This window comes from Physella acuta, unplaced genomic scaffold, assembly GCF_028476545.2.
Source record: "Physella acuta isolate Inbredline_101_S28 unplaced genomic scaffold, ASM2847654v3 ptg001519l, whole genome shotgun sequence".
Lineage (NCBI taxonomy): Eukaryota > Metazoa > Mollusca > Gastropoda > Physidae > Physella > Physella acuta.
The window spans coordinates 7,722-32,615 of NW_026733034.1; the positions used below are offsets into that span (position 1 = coordinate 7,722).

Sequence of the window (24,894 nt, forward strand, 5' to 3'; positions counted from 1 at the left end):
TATATCCTTATTTCTTTAGCCCAAGAAATTGGGAACTATTGCAACCAGTCAGATCATGTTTGCTTGTTCTTGACAGGAGGGATAATGTAGATGAGATTCTTAAATGAGAACAACAAAAAAATGAAGGGGTGGGGAAATTATTCGTACAAACTTATCAGCTTGACACTATTCTACAAAGACTGCTTCTATCCAGCACAGTAGGTCTACCTCTTTATTATAAGGAAACAGCTTTATTAATTTGTTTTGAAATAGTTTTTGTTGACAGAACACTGTTTAATTAAAAGCTGTATAATTTTATATACATATAATTTTGTATAAATAAGGTTTAAAGTATTTTACTTCAAAAAAAAAGCTATTACATAGTGTTAACTTAAATCTAAAACAGTAAAAGTGAAGAAAAAAGTTAATACATGAGAAGTTATTTCTTTCTAAGTCCACTGTCACGAACTTGATAATTTTATATTGCAAAACAAAAAGTATGTGGTCTATGGGCTTCTATTTACATACTGGGGAGATACAAAGTATACTGGGAGCATTTACCGAAACAAAATGTTTAGTGTCAGACAACGGTACAGAATGAAACAGATGCATAAGGAAGTGATGAGCTCTAGCAAATATACCATCAAATAGGGAAAAACCTCACTTGCATCACACCCAAGACTACAAAAACAGTTAAAAAATGGAAGCTACTCAATCTAAACTATTGAAATTGAAAAGTGATTTATAAAGAAATAGGTAAGCATCACATAGTTTTCAGCACCTCCGAGTTTGAGGTACTTCTTCATCAATCCCAAGACAACCAGTCTTAGGCGGTTAATGTACATAAATACACTGAGTGGAACAGCTCTGCATTGAGATTTTATAAAATACCTAAAACATACATGTTTTAAGATATTTCTTTCGTTTATAAAAATAGCATTTTAAAATTACAATTTGCTGTTATGGATATTTAAAAAAAAACAGATAATTTAACACTCATCAAATAATTATTAAAATGATTTCAAAAAGGTGGTTTGTTTTTTTTTAAATTAAAAAAAAAGATATAAAGACTAAGGGTCAGAGTTTCTGACTTTAAAAATACACATAACAGTAGACACTATCAAAACAAAAGTTGTGGCAATTTAACCTAGCATTTATTAATCACAAGTTAAAGGAGTGAGCATTTAATAGACAAACAAATAAATTAGTTTTGAAATTAAAGTTAAAATTATCAAACATCAATTGTATTCATGTATGACAAGATGAAATTTCAAATCTGCTGAATAATAAAAAAAAAAAAAAGTTAACATTAAACTTTGCAAGATATCACATCTAGAAATGTGTGTGAAAATGAACATCAGAGTGCTAACACACTCAACAGAGTGAGGGGGAGGTGATTTGAAAAATAAAACGCATACAACTTAGACAGCATGTTATTTTAACATGATTTTTAATTGGATAATAACAATGAAAGAGTTACTTTATACAGTTGTTGTAGTTTCACAAGAACAGGTGTCCCCCTTCAACCCCATGCTGAATTCATACATTTTTTTTTTTACATGTGCAGGCTAACACAGTAATCCATTCATATGACAAGCACACATAAAAATATAGAAATAACACAGTAGCCCATTCATATAACACACACATAACAATATAGAAATATGATATCCAGGGCTGACAGTGATTTTTGAGGGAGAGGGGAGGGAGAGAAAAAAAATAATCACATCTGATGGTTTATTATCTGGGACTTGGGCGGCAAGTGGCTCATACACGACATGTCATGGTGCTTAATCACATGTCCAAGTTGAACACTAATATTTATATTTAACTATGCTCCTAATGGAAGGCCCACAGAAAGAGTCATTTGTATACATGTGCAAGCAGTGATGAAAAATAATAAAAGTGAATAGTAATGTTATTTTTACAATATGTATATATATATATTTATATAAATAAATAGTGGTAGTCGTAACAACACTGCACCCCAACAATGCAGAGAGCAGTATTTGTAATTTGCAACACTAAATACAATATTAAACTACAGAGAAAGTGTAGAAGGGGGCTGTTGCAAGGGGTATGTATATAAGACAAGCTGCTAGTTATTATATAGTTTTTAAAAAAAAAAAACCTGGTATGATGGTCAGCAAAGGGAAGAAACTTTAAAAAAACATTCATACACTCTGTGATATCTGTTTGAAATTGCTATTGTTTTATACAAAAAAATACTCTTGAGGTTCAAAACAGTAAATATACTAAACGTTTAGTTACTGTCTTTTACACTGGTAATTATAATAACATCCACTGGTAAATATATTTTTAAAATACTTAATGCGTTAAATGCAATGAATCTTGTACAATTTTTTGTTTTATTGTAAAAATACAAGTTGTAGTGAAAAGCTAGGACTATGTAGTAGGGTATACTGCCATCTAAGCCAGGGCTTACCACCATACAGAAGAACATCTAAGATATGAGAAGTATTAAAATACTGTACAATATGGGATAATCACAATAAGGTAAGTGATAAAGAATGAGACTAAATTAAGATTACTGTTGATAACATATTTTTTTTTGGTAATGGGGTTATATTTTTTGGCTTTGTTTAGAATACAGTACCAACAGACTTGGGCATTTCCTTCCTTTCTTTTTTATCAGGAAAAAAACAGCATACTTTGAACACAAAAATAAGTTTCTGTTTTAATACAATACTTCAAATAACTAACTATAGCAACACATTTACTTATTCTTTCAATGTATACACTTTTTTTGCAAAAATTCTGTGAATTCAATATTCCATAAAATTGCATTTAATTTTGGGCCAAGGTTGGTAGGTTAAAAAATCACTGCCTGCAGCGAATGTAGAGGGAAAGTGTTGAACATGAAAAATAATTATACCTGAAATTGAAGGGAGACAATCAATACAGTGCAAGTATTGGCAAACACTAACAAATTATCTAAACAGCAAGCGACTTAAAAATAACAGCTATTAATGACTTATGGATGACTTATAATAAATCAGTGGGAGAATTTTTAATTGGGATATTTTTATTCAATGTTACAATGTCTAATATATAATAATCCTAGAAATGTGAGTTTTATAAGATGGTATCTAAATAATAATTCATTGTAAACTATTTTATACAAATGAAATTTTTTAGTGTCAAAATCTAAAATAGGTCATCAATGAATGATAGATTCTCTTTACATGACACCTATAAATAATAATTAAAATATTGCACGTATCACCTAGCATTAGAACAATATATATTGTTTTCAAAATATATCATCTCCATTTCCATATATACTGTGCTAATGAACTCAACACAAATTTCGAATTTCCACAAGTAAACAAACAAAGCAAACTATATATAATTCAGTGTGACGAAACTTGTCAACAAAACAAAAAACCTTGCAAACATCCAACCCTCAAGTTTGTTAAAGAGCAACCACCCAAGAGTTGGGAATATTAAACTGCCAGTTTGTTTAACATAATTTTTTAACTACTTAAAACCAATGGGACCAACTATGATGTACAACAGCTCAGTCATTGTTGTTTCCTTATTTAAAAAACATACGTTTTTGTTTTGAAAAAAAATAATTTGGCAAGTAGAGATCTACAATAAACAAACTTTGTCAGCATGGAAATGGGAATCAACCCATCAGTAAAGTGTAAGTGATCCATGAATATATCACCATTCATCCATGTAAAAACAAGAATAACACAGTAAGTGGGATGGAGTAGTGAGAGTATTTATGCTCAGTAAAAATAAAACTGCTCCCCAGTTATTTAATTTGTGCTAGTTACCTATAACAACAAAATTAAAAGTAGTGAGAGGATAACCCCATGATGTAAGTGTTCTTTCGTTAGATAAACATATCTGTGTAAGTTTCTAAATAATACAATAGGAACATTGTTCTGGTAAAAAAAGAAATGCATAAGTTGTATCGGGTGGGTGGTATCAACATCCAATGGATTTCTATAATTTAGTTAGCTAGTAGTCACCAAGACATTTTTGACTTATTTCAAAACAATATTTCTTGTAAGAGTGTATAGAAAACCCAATAAATCACAGCCTACAACTTTGATTCAGTTCATTTACACCCCTTAAATTGTACTTTTTTCTTTAAAACAAAATTAAAACAATAAAAAAAAACATCTGAAAAACAATCAACTGAGAAAACCAAATGGTTGAACTGCCAACAAAGCTTTAAAATTGTCACCTTAGGATCTTCATCTAGACAGCATAAAAGAGCTCCTGCTGGTATATTCTCCCATTCAAAAAGGTTAACGTGATCATTGTAAACAAAATTGGGTAAAGGTAAGTAACTCATGGGGCAGCTGGTTATTTTTCATCCACTTAAAGTTATGAAGACAAAACCAATATTTTACAGAGCCATTGCTTGAGTTTTTTGTGTAAAGTTTAAAGCGTTCATTTAAAGCAAGGGGGAATTCAGATGGTGTACGAACTTTCAAAATTTGCTTATTTCTGAAAAGTAAAATAAATTCAATACAGCTTAAAATAGCCTAAATTGTTTTGGAAGATCCAAATTTTTTTGAAAATGTAAAAGTATTGTAGGGACAGATCACATGAAACAAACCTTTTTAAAAAATAATCCCTTCATATGATTACAAATATAATTTTATAAAAAATGTTCCCCCAAGCTTCACAATACTATGATATGACACAACAGCAGCAACAACGACCACGACAGCAGCAGTTGCAACAGCTTGACTTTCCTGTAGAAACATTTCATAAGCTGTGTTAAAAATCTGATTTTACATTCATTTGAAAAGCCCCATTTTATGGAAACTAAAAAAAACCAAGCATCAATCAAATATGTTATCTTTTCGCTGTACTTTGATACTTTTCAGACAGTTATAAAAGGAGATTATACTAGACTGTATGCAGATTCCATATACTAATTTACATTCCTCCTCAGTAGAACTGATATTTTTAAAAACTGAAATAAAATTATTTTCTGCTTCAATCCCTTCCCATTTAATAATAAAATCCTTTCACTCTTCAAATAAGCTTAAGCTGATAATTCTGTGATCTTAACTAAACCCTAATTTAGTCGCTAAAGAGGAGCAATAAAAAGCCAGTTAAATATTGCAATGGAAGATATAAATAGCAGTACGTTACTCTAATCATACAATGTCTTCACACTCTATTTGAGACATTTACATAAAGAATTTAAAATTATTTCCATTCTTTTGAAAAAAAAACAAAAAACCTTAAGTTCGACTAATTAACATCCAACTCAAACTATGAATACAAATTTTTTTAAACTATCACATAATTAACTATCCAACAAATGAATACAAAGTTTAACTTTAAAATTTTAGGGGGGAAAAATAATTTCAGTAATTCTTTTTAAAAAAAAAAAAACAATGTGAAAAGAACAGGATGAAAAATACCAGTAAGTATGAATAATCAATGCAATACAAATACAACTCTAATACGGAGCTAACTACTGCCATTGCCATTGCTGTTGCGATGCTCCAATGGATTCCGAAGGCTCTCTGTGCTTGGTGATCCTGGAAGTTCTGAGCCATAAAGTTTGCTAGCTTTTTTGTTCATTGTGGCTACAATCTGTGTTGACAGGTTAAAACCCTGAATAATTTCATCCTTCCACTGATTGATTAACACCTTGTCCTGGGGAAGATAATTCAATACATGAGCACTTATTTGTTCAAATACCAAAACAGTTGAGGGATGGGTAGGAAGGGGGGAGGGTTACTCTCACAACATTAAAAAATGATGTTTATTGAAAATGTAGATAGAGAATCTACTACCACATCAAATAAAACAGTAAAACAAAGGGTAGCTGCTTTAGTAAAGGGGACACCTGTTCTACATATTTAGTTTGAAAAGAAGGAAAAACTCACAGGTGAAGTGATGATTATTTTGTCTGTCTTAAGATTGAGGACGATACAGTTCTCCATCTTTTGGTACTTTTGAAATTCAGGAACAACTTCTTTTATGTCTAGCATTGAGTATAACTGAAAGTATACACATTTCATTACATCAGTATAAAACTACAAGATTCAAAACATAACTAAATATATTTTGCCAAGTGTTTTGTTTTATTTAGATACATCAACTATAATTTTTTTTTTATTTAATGATATGATTATTAAAAAAATTGAAGAATTTTACTGAAGTGGTTGAGGCTTCCTTATTAAAATGCTGTTATTTAAATAACAGGACTTTAAATGATATATTGATTTCCAACTATGTGAAACAGACAAGCAGTAACCTACTTCTACAGCTTTGCCTTTGGGTACAGTCCCATCTCTGGCTTTATGGTAAAATTCAAGTCTGTTGGGGTATAATTTTAGATGTTTCTTAGCCCACGACTGATTGAAAGGCCCACCCAGTTTTAAAACTTCACCTTCCACAATACAGTCAGTAGGCCCTGCTGAAAAGTTAAATGCGTTACAATGTTTTAGTAAAAATGTTTATGAGCAAAATTTAAAACAAAAAAGACTTAAAAACTCTAGGTTGTAACTACAAACATAAAACAAAAAAAAATTATTTTTTTAAAATCCGGAATGTTATGAAGATTTCAATAGATACTAATATAAAGCAGATACCACACAACACAACCAGACAGTTGTCTTTCATTCAGTTTCTAGGTGAACTTAAGTTTATTTTTTTACCCAGATCTACTTCATCTCCTTTAGGTTTCTGTTTGCGTTTCTGTTCAACTTTATCTGTGTCTGTGTTAATGGCTTCAAATACTGTTTCTGCCACTTCGTGTTGCCAACGCTCAGACACAACCAGTGGGAAGTTTTTATACAAGTCCTGGTCTGCCTCTGTCAACTACAAGATTAAAAGCAATACAGTCAGTCATTTTTTCATTAAAGACAACAAAAAATGTTTGAGGATAATTTTAAAATATTTTAAGAACATATACGGAAAAGTAACAAATATTACTACCTGATTCCATAAAATATAATTAAACGAAAAGCTTCTTTTCTTGAAATATAACTAAAAAAAGTAAAGACCTTAATTCCTTTAGTATCTTCTTCGTCAAATGAGCCAATATCAAAAGCGTCGGCCGCATTTACTTCTCCCTTGGGCGGAATCAATGGTGGGGAATATTTTTGCAGATACACCTGGACCCAATCAATACCTTTAAAAAATGGATGTTCCTTCAATTCCTGAGCTCTAAAGAAACAGAATAACAAACAAGTGAAACATTTTAATGAGTACATTCTAAAAACTTCAACAAAACATCAACTTAACGTACACTACATACAGTTTAATTTTTTTAAAAAAGCTTCTGGTTTCTTTCAGTTGAGATAAAAGTTAAGTCCTCACGACTGTCACTTGTAAGGATGGAGAATGTACCCACTCTTGCCAGTCTGGATCCTCACTGACTCTCCACCGGTGCCTGCAGTGACTGACCATTTTCCTTTATTCCCTCACCATTACGTGCTTACTGATGAGAATCACATACATACCCCCTTCCACGACAGCCGACTCTGTCGTCTACATCTCGCCGAAGCAGCCCTTCAAGAAGAGTTTTCATTTCTATGGACATTGTTTCAGGTAAATCAACATTCTGCAAGTAAAGGGAAGAACATTAGCCTCTACTTTTCTAGACTGACAAATTGAACCAGTGACTGTCTCAGTTAACCAGTGCTTTTATTGCTGCCGTTAAAGTTACAAAGTGCAGAGGCTTGGTGTTAATTTTAATTGTTTAAAGAGCAGATAAATTGGAAATATTTTTTTATAATAACTAAGCACTCATACAGGTTACCATTAGGAAATGACTATATTTTACTTTTTTAAATTGCATATAACTTTATTTTTAAAACACTTCATTGAAAATTTTAAAGAAAAATTTTTGATCATTAAAAACTTGATAGCTTTAAAAAATTAAGTGTTTTCTGTAAACAATTGCATAATTAAGTAATTAACTTGCTAGCTATTAAATAAAGTAGACTATAAGTAACTAATAACAGCTGCCAATATTAAACAACAATTTAAACGTTTAAAACCAAAAGTAACATGAATAAAAATTAAACTGAAGTAAAGAAAAAAAACATACTAAAATGTAATAAATCAAGATAAAATACAGTAAAAGTATATCCAACTCTCAAGTTTTGCACATTCATGCTTGCTTCCTAATCATACAATTAATAACACAATAAGTAGAAATCAAACTTAAAAGTTGAGCATGTAAAAAAATTCCCCAGCAACAGCTGGGTAAAAGAAATGTCTTGCTGTGTGCTTGTTTCAACGTGTCAAGACTTACCTTTACATTGAAGTTTAATTCATTTTTAATTGACCCTGATGACTGGAACAAAGTGGTCAAATGTGTTATGGTCATGCCTTTGCAGAGCCGATAATCAACTGCAAATGGTCACTAACTCCATTTTTTTTTTTAAAAGTCAGATTTCAATCCAAATATTTTTTTAATAACAAGTGTCAAATTTTGACTTTAAATTTATCTGGGACAGCAACTGGGGTTCTTTGTTCCAGCCAACAGGGACGTTAAATTGGAGAGAAAAAAAAACGTAAACAGGTAAGCCCTGTTTAACTTCTGTATTCATACCCCAACAGCTGACTTTTAAAAAGATCAAATAAGATTTTACAGGTTTAGTGACCATAAGCTTTTAGAACAAGTATCCTTGAGGACCACTTGATAAGCCTTTTGCCATAAACTTGAAGTGAAAAGAGTAAATAAACCAAACACGAAGAAAAATAATTTGAATAAAACGTCAATTACAAAATTGGTGTAAACGTGATGGGAACTAGTGGACCAAGCTTATACCAAGTTAAAAAAATGGTTTACAGGCTGCACATCTTGATTGTGTCGTGGCTTTTAAAATAGCTGAGTAAATTACAATTTATTTTTTTACAAAACTATACTGTAGAACAAGAAACGTTTGGTGTTTAAATCTGACTTTGGGTCCACTTAAAATATCAGCCCTAAAAAAATCAGGTTTTTAAGTAACTGGAATACACTAATGTTTAAAAAAAAATTCATGTAAAAGAGAAACCGCATTGCAAAAAGTGTAAATCAAAACAAATTGAAGATATCTTTCATGAGTTTTTTTTTTTCTTTTGACTGATACACATTTATCTTAGGTTGTTAAATTTCAGCTTTAATTTCAATGCTTTTTACTGAAAACTTTCAGTTTCTAGTCCAACTACTATTTGGTGCTTTTAGTTTCTTTTAGTTTTCAGTTCAATAGTATAAGATATTTCTAGCCCTCGTTCATTTGTTTTTTGTTCAATTACTTTTTAATAATATTACTACATGAACAACCAACTAATCTTTTAAATTCAACTATTTTATGTTTCTTACAAAAGTATCTATTTAGTATTTATTTGACAAGAGGCTCTGCTAAGGCTTTTCCATATCATTTGACTTGAACATCAGCTGTTGCAGTAAAATACGTAACCAAAACAAATATAACAATATTAGTATTAAAAAAAACATATTGAACCACCAAGCGTGCGACACAAAATTGTGAAAATTCAATAAATTGTCGTACCGATGGACCTACCATTGTCATAGTCATGCGATCTATCTCATGCTTATCTTTGGTCTTGTGTTGTCTGAATGGGCTGTGCCTGCAAGTGAACACACACACAAGAACACATTCAAATTTAATAAAGCATCGTATTAGAATTTTCTCACAACATAAAAATTAAAATACATACATACTTCAATACTAAAATAAATAAGAATTTTTTTTTTTTTTAAGAGATACAAGTTTAATTTAACAAGACATATATCAACCAAAGAATACCCTTTGAGCAACTTGTAAAGCATACAACCAAATGAAAACCAGTCAGCACTTGAGTCATAAGCTGTGCCTTTCTGTAGAACTTCAGGAGCCATGTAACCATGTGTACCACTGGAAGAGAAACCAACAGAGTAGATCAAACATTCTGGTATTCATAAAAATGATAACTTGACATTCCTGATAAGTAAAGGAGGTGATGATAGTCAATGGAAAACTTAAATTCAATCAGTCTAAGAACTATTTTAACTAAGCCTTGAGCCAAGATCAAAACCATTCATCAGCATGATTTATTAAATTTGACACTTACACACTTGCATGGGGTTTTTTCTTTGAGAAATCACAAGCCAAACCAAGGTCAGATATACGGACATGTCCATTTTCATCCAGTAAAATGTTCGCAGGCTGAAACAAAATAAGTTTAAAATAAATTCTGTTTTCATCGTAGTTGCATTTTTAAAACAAAAATTTTGCGCATCAAATGAAGTGCTGCATTATGAATCACTAAATACTTAGAGTTGTTGAAAACATAAAATGAAAGCAAGAAAGAATTATTCTATTAAAATTATATACAAAAATAAGCCTCGCAATTGTGGGATGTGATTGGCTGCCACAAAAATAAATAACTTGCCAATAGAGCTAACATAATCATTTTCCCAAGGGAAATGATTTTTAAAAATAAAATGATGGTTACAAAACTTGAACAACTTAACAAGCTTCTAATATAAGCAGCAAATATGTCAAATGTCAACCTAGATAGACCTTAGGGAGTATTTTAACAAGCTCTGTGAGAAGAGAAAGGATGTGAGTAGGGCTAGCTGTTCCACCAACTAATGACTGCTACACAAACCAACTGACACAAGGTTGGGTGGACTAGAGAAGAGAAAGGATGTGAGTAGGGCTAGATGTTCCACCAACTAATGACTGCTACACAAACCAATTGACACAAGGTTGGGTGGACTAGAGAAGAGAAAGGATGTGAGTAGGGCTAGCTGTTCCACCAACTAATGACTGCTACACAAACCAACTGGCACAAGGTCGAGTAGACTAGAAAAGAGAATGATGAAAACCTGAAACTTCTCGATCTAATAAATCTAATGTGCCCAACCTTAAACCCGCTCTCCTCAGAATATTTAACTAAATTGGTGTTCTTGTGTTTTAAAATGGTAATTTTCAGAAAGTGCCAATGTAAGTCATATAGAGCCTGTTTTGAATTCTGCATGAATAAAATAAAAACTGTCTGAGAAACAGCAGTGTATTATCTGAGAACATGGATCCCCTCACAATACATAGATACAACTCAGCTCTTTTTTCTTATTAAATCAGCGACCAGGGTAAAAAAGCATAGATTAAACCATAAATATGCAAATGATGCCCACTGCAAAAGAGACATCAAGGGTTCTTAAATTCCTGATGTATTACCTAAACATCAGATGCAAACATATTTCAAACACTACCAAGAGTATCAAGTAAATATTTTTTTTTAAAAAAAACCTCACTGCTTGAAAAGCTCACTATTTTTCTATTAGTTACATGGGCGCTTGCTTTATATTTAATTCCTTTATGCCCATGAAGAGACAGAATATGCAATAAAGTGAAATCCAATGGGACAAAAACAAGCAATCATTCTGTGCTTTTGTTGCCACTTCTGAATACACACTCATTTATCATAGAAAATTGAAAAATCAATGCAGGCTTTAACAGAAATGTTTTAAATGCTCTTGTGCTTTCCACCAGGAACATTTGACAACTGCATCACAAAGAAGTTAAACAATTGCAACATTATAGATTTTCACATCAGAGGAAGTGACTAAGTTCTGTACATTTGATCAACAGTAGGTGGGAAGGGAAAAAGATAGGTCCCATAAGCTGGTCCATCTGAATGAATAGAGGCCTATAGAATGGTTTTGTAATCCCTGAGCTGAGGCATCTAGTAGATAAAACAGGATACAAACACTTCACTGATGCACGTGTTGCGGAATTGTTAAGTATCAGTGTTACATGATAAACAATAATAGAAAATATAAATCAGTATTACACAAAATACCCGTACACTGTAATGTAATGAAGCTACAACATACTTAATTTTTTTAAATATCAGTGTGAGAGAAATAAAATATTTAGTTTTTCTCCTCGGCATGCTACAATGTATCACTTAAATATAAATAATACAAGGAAGTTGTTTGATGATTTTATTTGGTTCAAGTATGGGATATGCTCTGTGTGCAAGAAGCATACTAACAACACCATGATGGAAAAGAATTATTCAACTTTATAAAATAAAAAAAATGTTTCTGTAATGTAATTTCAAGTAGACAGAACAGCTGGGTTCAAGAGTACTGCTAACCCTAATTGGCTGGCAGTGAACATTATGTCTAGACTTCCACTGGTGTATGACAGGGGAAGCAACTAGCTAATCAAGGTAAATTCTGACCTAAAGAACTGTGGTGACTAGACTAGTGTGGAACTAATACACTAACAGCCCCTCCCCCCCCCCCCCCCACACACACACACTTATACACTTACATACCTAATAAAAGTTTATAAGTATCTAGTGTAGCTGAAGAGAAAGAAAGAATATTCACGAGCACACAGACACTTGAAGCACACATACTAAATAACCCCTGGGTGGAACCTGAAGTATCTCTATTACTATACAGTACACTTAAACATACAGAGATGCCGAATTAGGAAATAATTAAAACCATAATAAGCTATTTACTTAATAAATTGTCTTCCTGCTTATGAAATAAGATATGCTATAGGCTATAATAATTCAATGCTTATTAAAAAGCTATTAAATAAAGATATTTTAAGCCTTCTTAAGTCTTAATTAGTAAAATCTATTTTAAATTAAGAGTTTCTTTGGAAGCTCTTAAAAACTACAATCTATAATGAAGAATAATGTTTTGTCTTAAATCTTGAAATAAATTAGCCATTATGTGGTTACATGAATACAAACTTCAAAAAATATCAACCTGCTTTCTTTCGCAAAGCCTTTAAACAAGTGGTGAGGATACTCAAATTGCATTGTGGGAAACCTAATGTGCTGATGTGATGTTCCCAAAAGAAGAAGCTCTCAAAGATAAAGTTGTTTATTCTCAAATACTAAGCCACTATACTCCAAACAAAGGCATGCAGTATTAGATCAGCCTGTGCGTTATTCAAAACCAAGAGCTAAAAGCTACTATAACAATATATTGTAAAATGCTGAGTCAACTTTTTCTTCCCAGTACAGGAAAATAGACAAAAATAGACAAGGCTTAATTTAAAAAACAACTACATACTTATTTTAAGATGGCTATGTTAATAAAAATACAAAAGCAATACCTCTAAAAACATCCTAGTTAGATTGTTTATAGCTTCATACATCATTTAAGGAATAAAAATAGCTGACATTTCAACTGTTTGTTTATCTTAGCTTACTCATTAAAACAGCTTATGGATCCAAAAATTCATTGTTTTCAAAAACGTCTGAAATATTTAGTTACCTATCTGTTCTTAGTTTCATCTTTTACATTTCTAAAGCCAGGGTTCAAGATGTCTGTGCATGTTACACACAGCAGATACATATTCTATTATAATAAACTGAACAGTAAACAAAGTTTTCTTGGTTAACTATTTCCTATGAACAAAAAATTATATGCCTGAGGTTATAGTAATAACTGAACGAAACAAACAGTGTATTTTAAGCTGTTTAAGTCAGCATGTTTGATTAAGCGTAATAGATTTTCCTGAAGACCTACTTTACCAAGAATACCACTCCAATCTTACTACATAATTAGCTAGCGCCATTCTATAAAAAAAAAAGTCAATAAGGAAGCAGCTAAAATACCATCTTACCACTTAATTTAGTAGCGCTTTTTTTTTTTACTTCATTAAGCCAGAGCATCTGAACAGAAAACCCTACAATTTGTCACTCTGAAAAATGTTCTGTATCTCCTCCCCTCCCTCCCCTGCAATCCTCCTTGAGTTCAGAGCACTTCCTGAGTACGCAGTGTATGTGTGAAAGGGCACTGCTATTATTTATAATTAACCAGCTCACATTAAAAAAAAAAAATCTATAATGTAAGTCTATGACGTTCTTCCCTACCAACTGCTCCATGACAAACAGAAGTAAATCAGTGCATTCTACAACACATGAACTTTGAACTTTTATACGCTGTGTTGGAAAAGTATTAATTAATACAAATTGCTAGCAGTGTATACTAGTAGCACAGCTTCATTGATCAAAATAGCACCAAGTGTAAACGAGCAATTTATTTTTGGAATAATTAAGAATATTTGATTTTTATAATAATTAAAATTATTGAATGTTTGAATAATTTAAAATGTTTGGATAATTAGGAATCGATATATTTAAGAACCCAGGAAAATGGTTTCTCACTTGGGATTTTCACAAACCATTATTATTAACATCTTTTAAAATTTTATTTTCTGATTAAAAAACAAAACAAAAAAACCAACCTACTTGTTTGTTTATAGATCTAGCTACTTACTGATTTTTGAAAACTTTTATTACCTCAAATTTTGAACTAACATCTATGCCAGAAGACTAGCGGCTATAGGAATGTGTTGCTCGTTCTACTATTTGAGTGTAGATTGATGAGAAAAGAAGCTGGGCCCAGCAGAAGCCAGCATGTATTTACCTTTAAATCTCTGTATACAACATAGCGACTGTGCATATGTTCCAGCCCCAAGATGACCTCAGCAGCATAAAACCGGACTTCTTTTTCTGTGAACACACCATGCTGGGACAGGTGGTAATGGAGGTCACCACCATTCATAAGATCAAGAATAAAACAAAGCTTTTCAGGGGTCTGAAATGCATATGTCATGCACACAATGAACGGACTTCCTTCCTGAAACAGCAGAAGAAGAAAAAATTTAATTGATAAAAAATTCATAAAAGTGAAATAAATTAGTTAAAACAATAGATGAAATAAAACTGTAAATGTTTCATAAATGTAGGGAGGTTTGGTTTTGAAGTAAAAGCTTGTGATCTCTTATCCATGAATCCTGGGTCTTATAATTTATAAAAATAAAACTTGCATGACAAGAAGGGAATTTTAAATAATAAATAAAGAAAAAGTGAAGTCACTGGGTTGTTTTTTTATTAGACCACGTCACAATAACTATTTTATGTCTACACTCAACCCTATTCAATCAATAAGTTTAATCATCATTAATATATAACAATGAATAAAATACTACATTAATAAAAATAAAGAAATGAAGTAAAAATATGATGGTAATAAAACAATGGAAAGGTTTATTTGTAAATCAAATTTTCATAAAGCTATAAACAAAGCCAAAGAAGAAACAAGCACAGGTTTTTATAAGGAAATAATTAAAAAATAAAACACCATAACTTTTCTTTTACATGTAAAAGGATAGACTATCTAAGCCTGGAGACAAAGAGTTATTCCCCTTGTCTTAATAGCTTTCTCTTCTCTCCCCCCCCCCCCCCCCCCCCCCCAGTAAATATTTCTATTTTAGTTCCAGTAAATATTTCTATTTAAGCTGTCTTGAACTTGGGTTAAATGATCACGTTGCCTTTTTTAACCACAGCTCATTAATAAATTTCCCACATTACAACAGAACAATGGTAGATGAGACAAGAGCTAAATAAAAACCAGTGTAAACTGACCCAACTGTGACTCAGACGTCATGTTTTTAAAAACTAATTATGAAAATATTACCATAGTTAGTTAAAAGATAAATTCTCCACGGTAAAATGTCATTTAAGCTCTTGTTTATCACTATTATTTAAAACATCATATCAAGTCAGTAAAAACATCAATGAGTTATTTTTATTAACAAATATGATCATTTCAAAAGCAAAATAATGTTGCTTTGAAAGCTTTTCAAGGAATCCACTCACTAGATTACCATTTTCCTGATAAGGTACACACTATGTAAATGAGATAAACTGTAATAACATTGTCAACTTCCAAAAGTAAAATAAAAATCAGTTGCAGTAGAAAAATAAAACCTGATGTGCTGTACAATCTTTGAAAGGATGAGCAGAACATTATGACTCAGAGACAAATTGATTACCCCTGGACTGGCAAGCTCTCAAACTGTTTCCTTACTTTTACTGTACAACTTAACCAGACTAAGGCTATGATCAATTTATTCACTCAGCTGTGCTGTACCATGTTAACCATTAAAGTAATGAGGAAAAAAATCCTGTATGGAACTTTTTATGAAATGATATTTCAGTTCAGTGAAAGCTTGTTCAGAAATAAAAAGAAGAAAGAAAAGCAGTCAATAAAATATACTCCTGTTAGGTATAAAGATAGGCTCACACTTGGATACAATTAGGCACTGTGAATAGATGGTCACTACTATTATTACACACGTATATCTAGTGTTTATAGTGTAATGATGGTAGCTATTAAAATGGTAAGGTATAATCTTAAAGTAAGCCTTGGACGGCGTGGCCTAAGCGGTAGAGCGCTAAGCTGTAAACCCGAAAGTCTCGAGTTCGAATCCGGGTTCAAGTCAACTGAACATCCCTGAGTCGACACAGCTCTGATGGGTACCTTAACTCAAGTTAGGGAAAGTAAAGGCGGCTGGGCAAAGTGCTAACCACACCCTCCCTTCATATGTCGAAGTCAAGAAACACGAACTCTACTTCATCTGCCCCATGGATAGCTAGGTCTAAAGACAATTCTTTACTTTACAGTTAACCTGTAGGACTTCAAATTTTTTTAATTGTCTCTTAACAAGTGTTTACTCTGGAGGTAAACTTACTACTGTCATTACAAAAAGTTATAAAACTTTATTTGCTCTAATTATCACTCTTTAAGCAGTATAAAAAAGCCTTTTTATGAGTTTAAGCACTGTAAACCAAGCAAGCACAGTTACAAAAGCTAAAAAAATTAGCATATATCCATGGACCCAGCTGTGTCCACGATATAAATATATACCCTATATGACGTAGCGTTGATTATTCCTTTCATAAACCTGGACTTGTACCAGGTTAGGATGTGAGCTCATACCTGTGCTCCATTTGGACCTCGTCCAAACGATGAAAGAGGGGGCGGAAATGATGAATTAGATAAGCCAAATTTTCTTTTTAATTGGTTAACTCAAGCCTAACCGTAAGTCCGAAGTATCAGATTTATTAACTTTGGTTTCTTAGAATAAACTCTAATGTTTACGCTGGGCCTGAAACATAATCAAAGCAAACGCTAAGTTTACATTTTAATTGGGGTAATTAGGTGAAAGAAATTGTGGCGGGCGGGGTGAGAGGGGAGAGGAGAGATATGATTTAGTGCATAAATGTTGCTTTGTACAGGTTTAAGTAGAAAAAAATTAAAGAATACATTACAAGAAAAAAATCTAATCGGGTTTTTTAAAGTTTTTAAAAAGGGGTAGGGGAGGAGTAGGATACAACACAGTACTTGACAGCGCTATTCAGCAGTTAACTATTAGTTAACCGGGGTCGCAGACGCTTGCTCCTCTTAGCAGGGAAGGGGGGAATGATGGCGATCAACCCCCACTGTTGAATTTGCGGTTGTACTCCATCTTAAAGAAGGTCAATGCTCTTCCTTTAACCCCGGCCTCCCCTTGACCCCAAGGGGACAGCAGAAATGGTCGTGACTGAGCAAGGAGAGGGAACGTGATACTCCCACCCCTGGTGTAACACACGCGCGCAGATTTTACTAGGAGAACCAAATTTTTTTTCCAAATTGTATTAACTATCGTAATTTTACAAGCCCTTTCAGAAATGTACAATTAAATTTAAAAAAAAAAACGTACAACTAAATTTTAACCGGCGAGCAATAATTAAATCAACACGCCCACTAGTAGTTAGCAGATGTTTAAAACTGAACACAACAGCCCGGGATATCCCTAGCTAGAGCGCGTGTGCTTACACCGCCACACGCGCGCCCAGTAATCGAATTGTGCAATATCTTCTAGCACATTACGTGCACGGCCAGACGTGTCCAGCCTTAGTCTCTGGCCCTGTGGCGCCTCTTAAAAAAAAATGAAAAAAAAACCCACACTTTAGACTGGCCATTAAACGGAACCAAGAAATCAATGTCTGCGAGTCATATATAAACCAAAACAAAATGCCGATGTCGCAAGAGGCGTGTGTTGATAAAGCAAACAAATCCCTTGAAACAACGCATTACCTTTCCCCTATGCAATCAGGTTTCAAGTCAAGTCAAAACATGGCATGAAAAATTCATCTCTTCGATGTAAATGGACTTAATTAAAGAGACAATGTTACTACTCTTGCGATGAATTCGTATTAAGACTTTCTCGTTTACGGCGTCTTAAACTGTTAAGTGTACTGTATGTGAACTGTGGTACACTGTAACAATGAGTTTTATAAAGAACTCTTTCATTCAAGAGTGAGATACTGTGAATACGACCACATTTGTTCCAGTGGTACAATAGAACTTTAAACATGTACACAAATAAAATAGTGTACATAGAATCTAAACTTAAAATTACCGGTAACAGAAACAGTAAGTAAACATTAAAATATGTCAGTTTCGGGAATATTTCTGGTCGATGAATATCAATTTCCTTGTCTGAATGCAACTTCCGCACTATGTTATTCTTATATAATCTTCCTCAAGCTATGATCAATTATTATCATTCTGGCGGTATAAATATTTATCACCTGGATCACACATTTTTACACCAAACAAGTGGCACGTGCATCTTGAGAATTAGTTAATTGCACTCTTGTCCAATAAAAACTCGTATAGGACTCATTTCAAGATTTTTACCATTCGTTATTAAAGTGAATCGAAGTTTTTTAAGCCTTCAATTATAAACGAAAGGTGCCTAATAAAAACTAATAGACTGAGATATAAAACTATTTCTTGTCCATGTATCCTATCCTAGTTAATACAATGATCAACAATGACTAAATTTTATAAACAAAAGGTGCCAAATAAAAACTTAAAGACTGAGATATAAAACTATTTCTTGTCCATGTATCCCAATTAGCACAATTGTCAACAATAACTACATTTTATAAACAAAAGGTGCCAAATAAAAACTTAAAAACTGAGATATAAAACTATTTCTTGTCCATGTATCCCAGTTAGTATAGTTATTTACCCTATACATTATACAAAACAAAAGATTTTTTTTTACAACAAAAATTAAATCTGTTACCATCACACAAGGGGACCACTGTCTTCATTATTTATTAGTTGGGGTTGTTGTTTTTCCCCCTTGATCTTATTCCCCGAGTCAGTTGAAACCAAATGAGAAACCATCATAGTCGTCAAGGTAAAAAAAATGTATTAGCGGCAAGAAGAAAGTGGCTAAGTACGCCATTAAAGCGAGGGGAGAGAATGAAGTGAGGGATAATCACGAGAGAGTCTCGTTGCGATTCTCAGTCGTCTGCTGCCCAGGGCGGATTTGTAACATAATAGGACTATGATACTGTTTATTAGAAAATCCTGCTTCAGAGGCAACGTTCAATAAAATAATTCTCATTACAAAGGAGGGGGGACTTCATAATAACCTTTTTTTATATATTAAAACCACGAGTATAGTATATTGACACAGTTTTGAAAGGTGAGTAATAATTCACCTTCAACGTACGGGCACTGAGTGCATCAGAACCTCTCCACAAGGAAAAGTAACCGAGTACGACATACATCGCCTCAAAATCGGGTTTGAAACTTCAACGTAGCCTACATACCCATGGTTTTAAAACGGCTTTAATTTAACTATCTGCTTAGATTTGACTACTGTACACACTAAAAAAAAAGTGTATCGATTTTGTGGAAAATAATTCTCCCCGCTTTTCCCGGTCAACGTCTGACAATGTCCTGTGAAGTCCCGCGAGAAAGATGCTATGAAATTTTTATGTCGTGTATGTTAAAAACCTTTCCGCGCACGTGACGCTGGACGAATGAGATCATGGGATTGAAAGGGGGGGGGGGGGGGGTTGGGCAAGGACTAAATGAATCAGTCGGGATGGACTAACTCAAAATCTTACCTTTAAAAAAAAGTTGTTTACGAGTTTTATAAATTCGTTTGTTGTCTCGGCCAATTATAAATCTATAATATCTTGTTAATTTTTTTTTTAAATAGCACTATGACAGGCAGATATTAGATCTATGTTATTAATCATCACTCGGCAGACATTTTACAATTTTAAATGGAAACGCTGAAATTTGTTGTTTTTTAAATACACAACACAAAACAAACATGTTATATTACTCATTAAAATTAAATGGCCAGCACATTCTTAAAACTAACGAAACCGCAGGTCAATACCTGATCTTGTCCACCTATTCATGGTTTTTCCAGCCATAAGAACCATGTCGTTGGGCCGCCGCTAATCAATAAAACCGCTCTTTTATCCACCCCCTTCCCACTACTATATATTTAAAAACTCCGGTTTGTTTAGACTTTTTTTTGTGCTCCAGGCACACTTGGCTTCTTCCATTTGTCTCCAGGTGCCGAGGGAATATCTCTGCTAGATCTTTGTCCATTGTAAGAAGCGTTCAGCACGCCGCGACGAAGACACCGTAATACTGATTGATCGCGCTGTGCGATTGATTGATTCTAATTTGATTGAGTGCATAATTTAGGCGCCCGTTTGCATCGGGTACGTCTGCAACGCGGCGTGATGCTTGACTGCCGAAATCAATGATAGAATGATTCTACTTATCGGGTTGGTGTCGCCCCAAGAAAGAATTGCCGGCAGCGTTAGACCAGAGGGGGTGTGAGAACTGTTTATGTAACAGCAAATATAACCCCGGGGTGATAGAATTACAATTGAGAAAAACGTTTCACTTGGATATTTTTTTACAGCGCTGGTTAATTTAAAACAAAAACACAAACTATTTTAAAAAGCAGGTTGGACATTAACTCGGCCTATACATTTTTATGGTACACATCACTGTAACAGAAACGACACGGGCAAATGTGGGCGTGCCATCAATCACGGAAACAATCACCGACTGATCATGGTTCACTGTGTTGTTAAAATTAATTGACGTTACGGCTGGTAATTAAAAGAAAAAAATGTCAGGGTTTTTTTTTTTAAACCCGGAGATCCATTTAACCTTAATCACTCAATGATGGGCTCAGGCATGTTACATTTCAGATGTTTAATTCAACTTTTTTTGTTACAAAAATGTCTCTGTAAAAGTAACAAATAGATGCGGTGATATGGGAAGAAAGTAGAGTTTGAAGTTTAAAATTGAATTAATTAAAACAACATTAATCTTTTACATTCACGATGGTAAAGCGGCATCTTCACACAACTGAAACCAATACCACGATTATTCTTCTTCCTCCCTCCGCCCTCCCCGCTGATTCAAAAAACAAAAGATGCGGTGATATGTGAAGAAAGTAGAGTTTGAAGTTTAAAATTGTATTAATTAAAACATTAACCTTTTACATTCACGATGGTAAAGCGGCATCTTCACACAACTGAAACCAATACCACGATTAATCTTCTTCCTCCCTCCGCCCACCCCGCCCGCTCGCTGATTAAAAAAATAACAACAGGAAGCCCCAATTGTGACTAATGAGCGGAAAGGTGTGAGGAAATTACAAGCCTGCACACCAGTGGGGGGAAATTAACAGTCATTAATTAATGGCGTGTAGGGTCGTGGACTTTGGCAGCCGACCAATGAAGCCACCCGGTCGGTCGTTACCCCTGGGTTTAAGGGGGGTGGGGGGGGGGGGGGGGAGATGGTTAAAACCAAAGTAGAAAGGCATGTCTCGCGAAATCTGGTCATTTGAGTTAGGTCGGTACTCAGTTATGATTATGTTCCCATCTCAAAATACTGAACAATTTTTTTTTTAACTTCAATCAACATTTTTTTTTCTTCTACAACTAAAAATGTATCTCTAAGTAATAAGCATTTACAACATTAAAATATTTTTATTCGCCTTATTAGGAAGTGTATGAAGATTATCCAGGCAGACATTGACAAACCCATTAGCTTCTCAACAAACGAACATGAATGAAGGGAAAAAAAATCTAAATGTTGCTATGTTCACCAGCACGATGGACATTTGAACCAAAAACGTGTCATCGGAAATAATTATCCTCCTATCAGAATATACATCTCATATTGATTTCATACGTATCATAGCTATTAGAGACGGCTAAAATGCTTGCTATAAACGTGTATAGCCAACCCATTCATATACGGAGAATTACAAGCTTTAAGGTTTTATATCCGTCTACAAGATCGACACGGAAAAACACGACGATTATTTCTTGATTTCATACAGAGGCTGGGGCAGTTGGAGTTTGTTGTTGTTTTGGTTTTGTGTTTGTTTTGTTTTTGTTTTCTGGTTGTTTTTGTTTTGGGTTTGTTATATTCTAGTTTTTTATTTTTGTTTTACGTAGGATTGAGTCCGGTAGGTTTTGATTAAAGTTACTAATGAAGCACCACGTATAGAAAACAAACAAGATTCAGGATTGTTTGAGTTGTGTAGGGGGGTAGCGTTTATTTTTACCTCAGGTTGACTAACATAACGTTGCTCTAGGTAAGCTACTCAATATAACAAAACAACCAGACATATACGGGTACATCAGCATTCAAGTATTAGATTTTTGTGGGCCAACAAAACTTGATTACATAATTAATTTAATTAACATAAAAAACTTTAAAAAAAAAAAATTAAACTATCGAAAGCGGAATGTGATGGCTTGATTAAGAATAAGCAGATCATGAACAAAGGTGAGTGACCGATCGTGCAGGGAAATATTTTAAATACAGGTAAATAACGGCGCACAGCCATTCATTAGACGATAAAAATGGCTTGGTTAAACAATAACCCTCACATCATCTCTCGCTTTAAAGACAACGCTGCTCAAAATATTAATACTTAACTCAACAAATAGAAGGGCTACTGTAACTGACGTAGGAACTAAAGAGAGATTCAGCCCGGATTACCCATCACTATTAATCATGCTAGCAGCTTTTCCCCTGTGCCCTCCGCACAACGTCGTCGCCAACTCTAGTGGCTGGTCCACATCGACATAAAACACTTCCAGCACCAGCTTCTATATATAATCTAGTAACATTATCACGTCAGCAGCATTACATCTAGAGCACGGGTTCCCAACCTGGGGGTCGCGACCCCCCTGGGGGTCGCGAAGGTCTTTCTGGGGGGTCGCCAACTGGTATACTAAACCTTAGTAATTTGAAACAAAACATAAATATTTAGAAGAATTTTTGAAATTCGGCTTCATTAACATTACTGGAAATGTAATAGAGAAGAAACAAAGCGCACTGTACAAAGTTGTTCTCAGTCACGAATCTATGAAATCTTCAAAACTAAAACGTCATTCGGAACACACCAAAAAATATATGGAGTTCTTTCGTCGGTAAGAAGCTAGAGACTTGATCGAACAAGAAGTTTTCACCAGCATTAGTGAAAGCATCAAATAAAGTCACAATAGAAAATGCCAAGCAAAAAAAAAAAAACAATAGGAGAAAATCTCATCAAACGCTGCATGTACGTAAATGTTAAATAACACATTTTTATTGAAATTAAGCTTTCACCATTGTTTGCTTTTCAAGTTGATAAATCAACAGACGTGAGTTCTTGTTCGCAGTTGCTGGTCTGTGTCTATATTCACGCGGATGATAGCAAAGAAGAGTTGCACTTATGTGAAGATAGCATGGAGAAAATAAATACCTTTTTTGAAACTGGATGATTAAAATGGGTTAGAACGGCTGTGGGGGTTTGTACGGATTGCGCGCCATCTATGTTTAGCTCAAAATCGGGCTTTCAGAAAACAGAAAAGATTTAGCTCCCTAACCACTGCCCTAACCAATCGACATCAAGAGTCCATTGCTAGTATAAGTCGTAAATTATATAAAATCTGGAGCCTTCAAAGAACTGAGCAAAAACATTAATATAGATCACGAGGTTCTGCTCCTCTACACTACAGTACGCTGGCTGTCAAACGAATTGTTGTTGTGTTTTTGAATTGAAATCTGAAATCAAATTGTTCTTGGAAGTGCAAAGGAAACAAGACTTTTTGGTATACTTAAAACGACATAGAGTGGTTGAAGAGAGTATCATACCTAGCAGATGTGTTCGAACATCAAGATAAGCTTAACTTGAAGCTTCAGGGAAAATGAACGAATATTATAACTTTCCATGATAATCTCGGGGCATTTTCATCTAAACTGCAAAATCGGTAAAGAAAATAAATCTTGGAAATATTGTAAATTTTAGAAACTGCGGTGTGGTAGATGAATCTGATTGTGAGATAATTAAAATTTTGAAAGAAGCGATTTCTGGGCATCTTGAATCTCTTGAAAACACTATTTCTCTGAGCTGAAAAAAAGAAGAATCTGCATTTATGCATTACTCATTCTCTTCTTCCCTTGATGTTGCCAGCATTCCCGATGAATTACAAGATGAATTCTTTGATTTGCAGAATGATTCCGAGTAAGATGAAAAACTGCAGACACAATTTTGGTGTAGTATTCACCATTCATACCCAAACGTAAAATTGATTGACTTTTCGATAATATATTTTCAACACTATTCTTCGATTAAAAACAAAATTAAGATAATTATAATGACATAGGTTGGCGTTAACAAAAAAATTTTTTAATTAAAAAGTTAACCACGAAGGTTTAGTGAATAGTATGCAATTTTACTCATGCTATTAAAACAGTTATCAAGAGTAGTTCATATTGAAAGTCTACTAGAAAATCTTATTTTAATGCTTATTAATTTCCATAGTAATTTCGGCTTTTTAATTCTATGGGGGTCGCGGGTCACTTACTTTTTATAAAAGGGGGTCGCCACTCGAAAAAGGTTGGGAACCACTGATCTAGAGCAAGGAAGTGAAAGAGAAAAGGTCAAGCCGTACTGTAATACCAGAGTTAAAATACATGCACGATTTCACTTTAACATGCGCACATATAACAAATCTCAAACCAGAATATGATATCATTTAAACAGAAAATATGAGCAATGCTATTGCGCTAATAGCATAATAAAGAACACCCCGCTGAGCCGAATCACATTACTGTTTAAATATACATATAATAATACTAGTAATAAATGTTATTTACTCTATGCTTCTGTATAAAAAAAAACATTGAATAATGTACGACATTTTTAATGGCCATCGTATACAGAGTACATTTAAAAGCAATCAATATTTCCC

General features: G+C 33.6%; 1 protein-coding gene across 3 annotated transcripts in view; it reads right to left on the reverse strand.

The window, feature by feature from the left end:
* Positions 1 to 954: 954 nt before the first annotated feature.
* Positions 955 to 24,894, reverse strand: part of LOC131928564 (beta-adrenergic receptor kinase 2) — a 32,233-nt gene continuing 8,293 nt past the window's right edge. Inside the window, exons 7-18 of one of the 3 annotated variants that reach the window (XR_009383802.1) lie at positions 14,396 to 14,608; positions 10,057 to 10,151; positions 9,753 to 9,860; positions 9,507 to 9,573; positions 8,249 to 8,290; positions 7,452 to 7,552; positions 6,993 to 7,155; positions 6,645 to 6,807; positions 6,246 to 6,403; positions 5,871 to 5,984; positions 4,202 to 5,637; positions 955 to 2,875 (exon numbers count right to left, since the gene is read on the reverse strand). Coding sequence is in view for 2 of the 3 variants with exons in the window: in XM_059284631.1 (XP_059140614.1) it covers positions 5,449 to 5,637; positions 5,871 to 5,984; positions 6,246 to 6,403; positions 6,645 to 6,807; positions 6,993 to 7,155; positions 7,452 to 7,552; positions 9,495 to 9,573; positions 9,753 to 9,860; positions 10,057 to 10,151; positions 14,396 to 14,608 (1,383 nt within the window). In the remaining variant the exon portion in view is untranslated. Of the gene's footprint in view, positions 2,876 to 4,201; positions 5,638 to 5,870; positions 5,985 to 6,245; positions 6,404 to 6,644; positions 6,808 to 6,992; positions 7,156 to 7,451; positions 7,553 to 8,248; positions 8,291 to 9,494; positions 9,574 to 9,752; positions 9,861 to 10,056; positions 10,152 to 14,395; positions 14,609 to 24,894 lie in introns of those variants that run through there. The other 2 variants (XM_059284632.1, XM_059284631.1) reach the window with 2 other exon arrangements.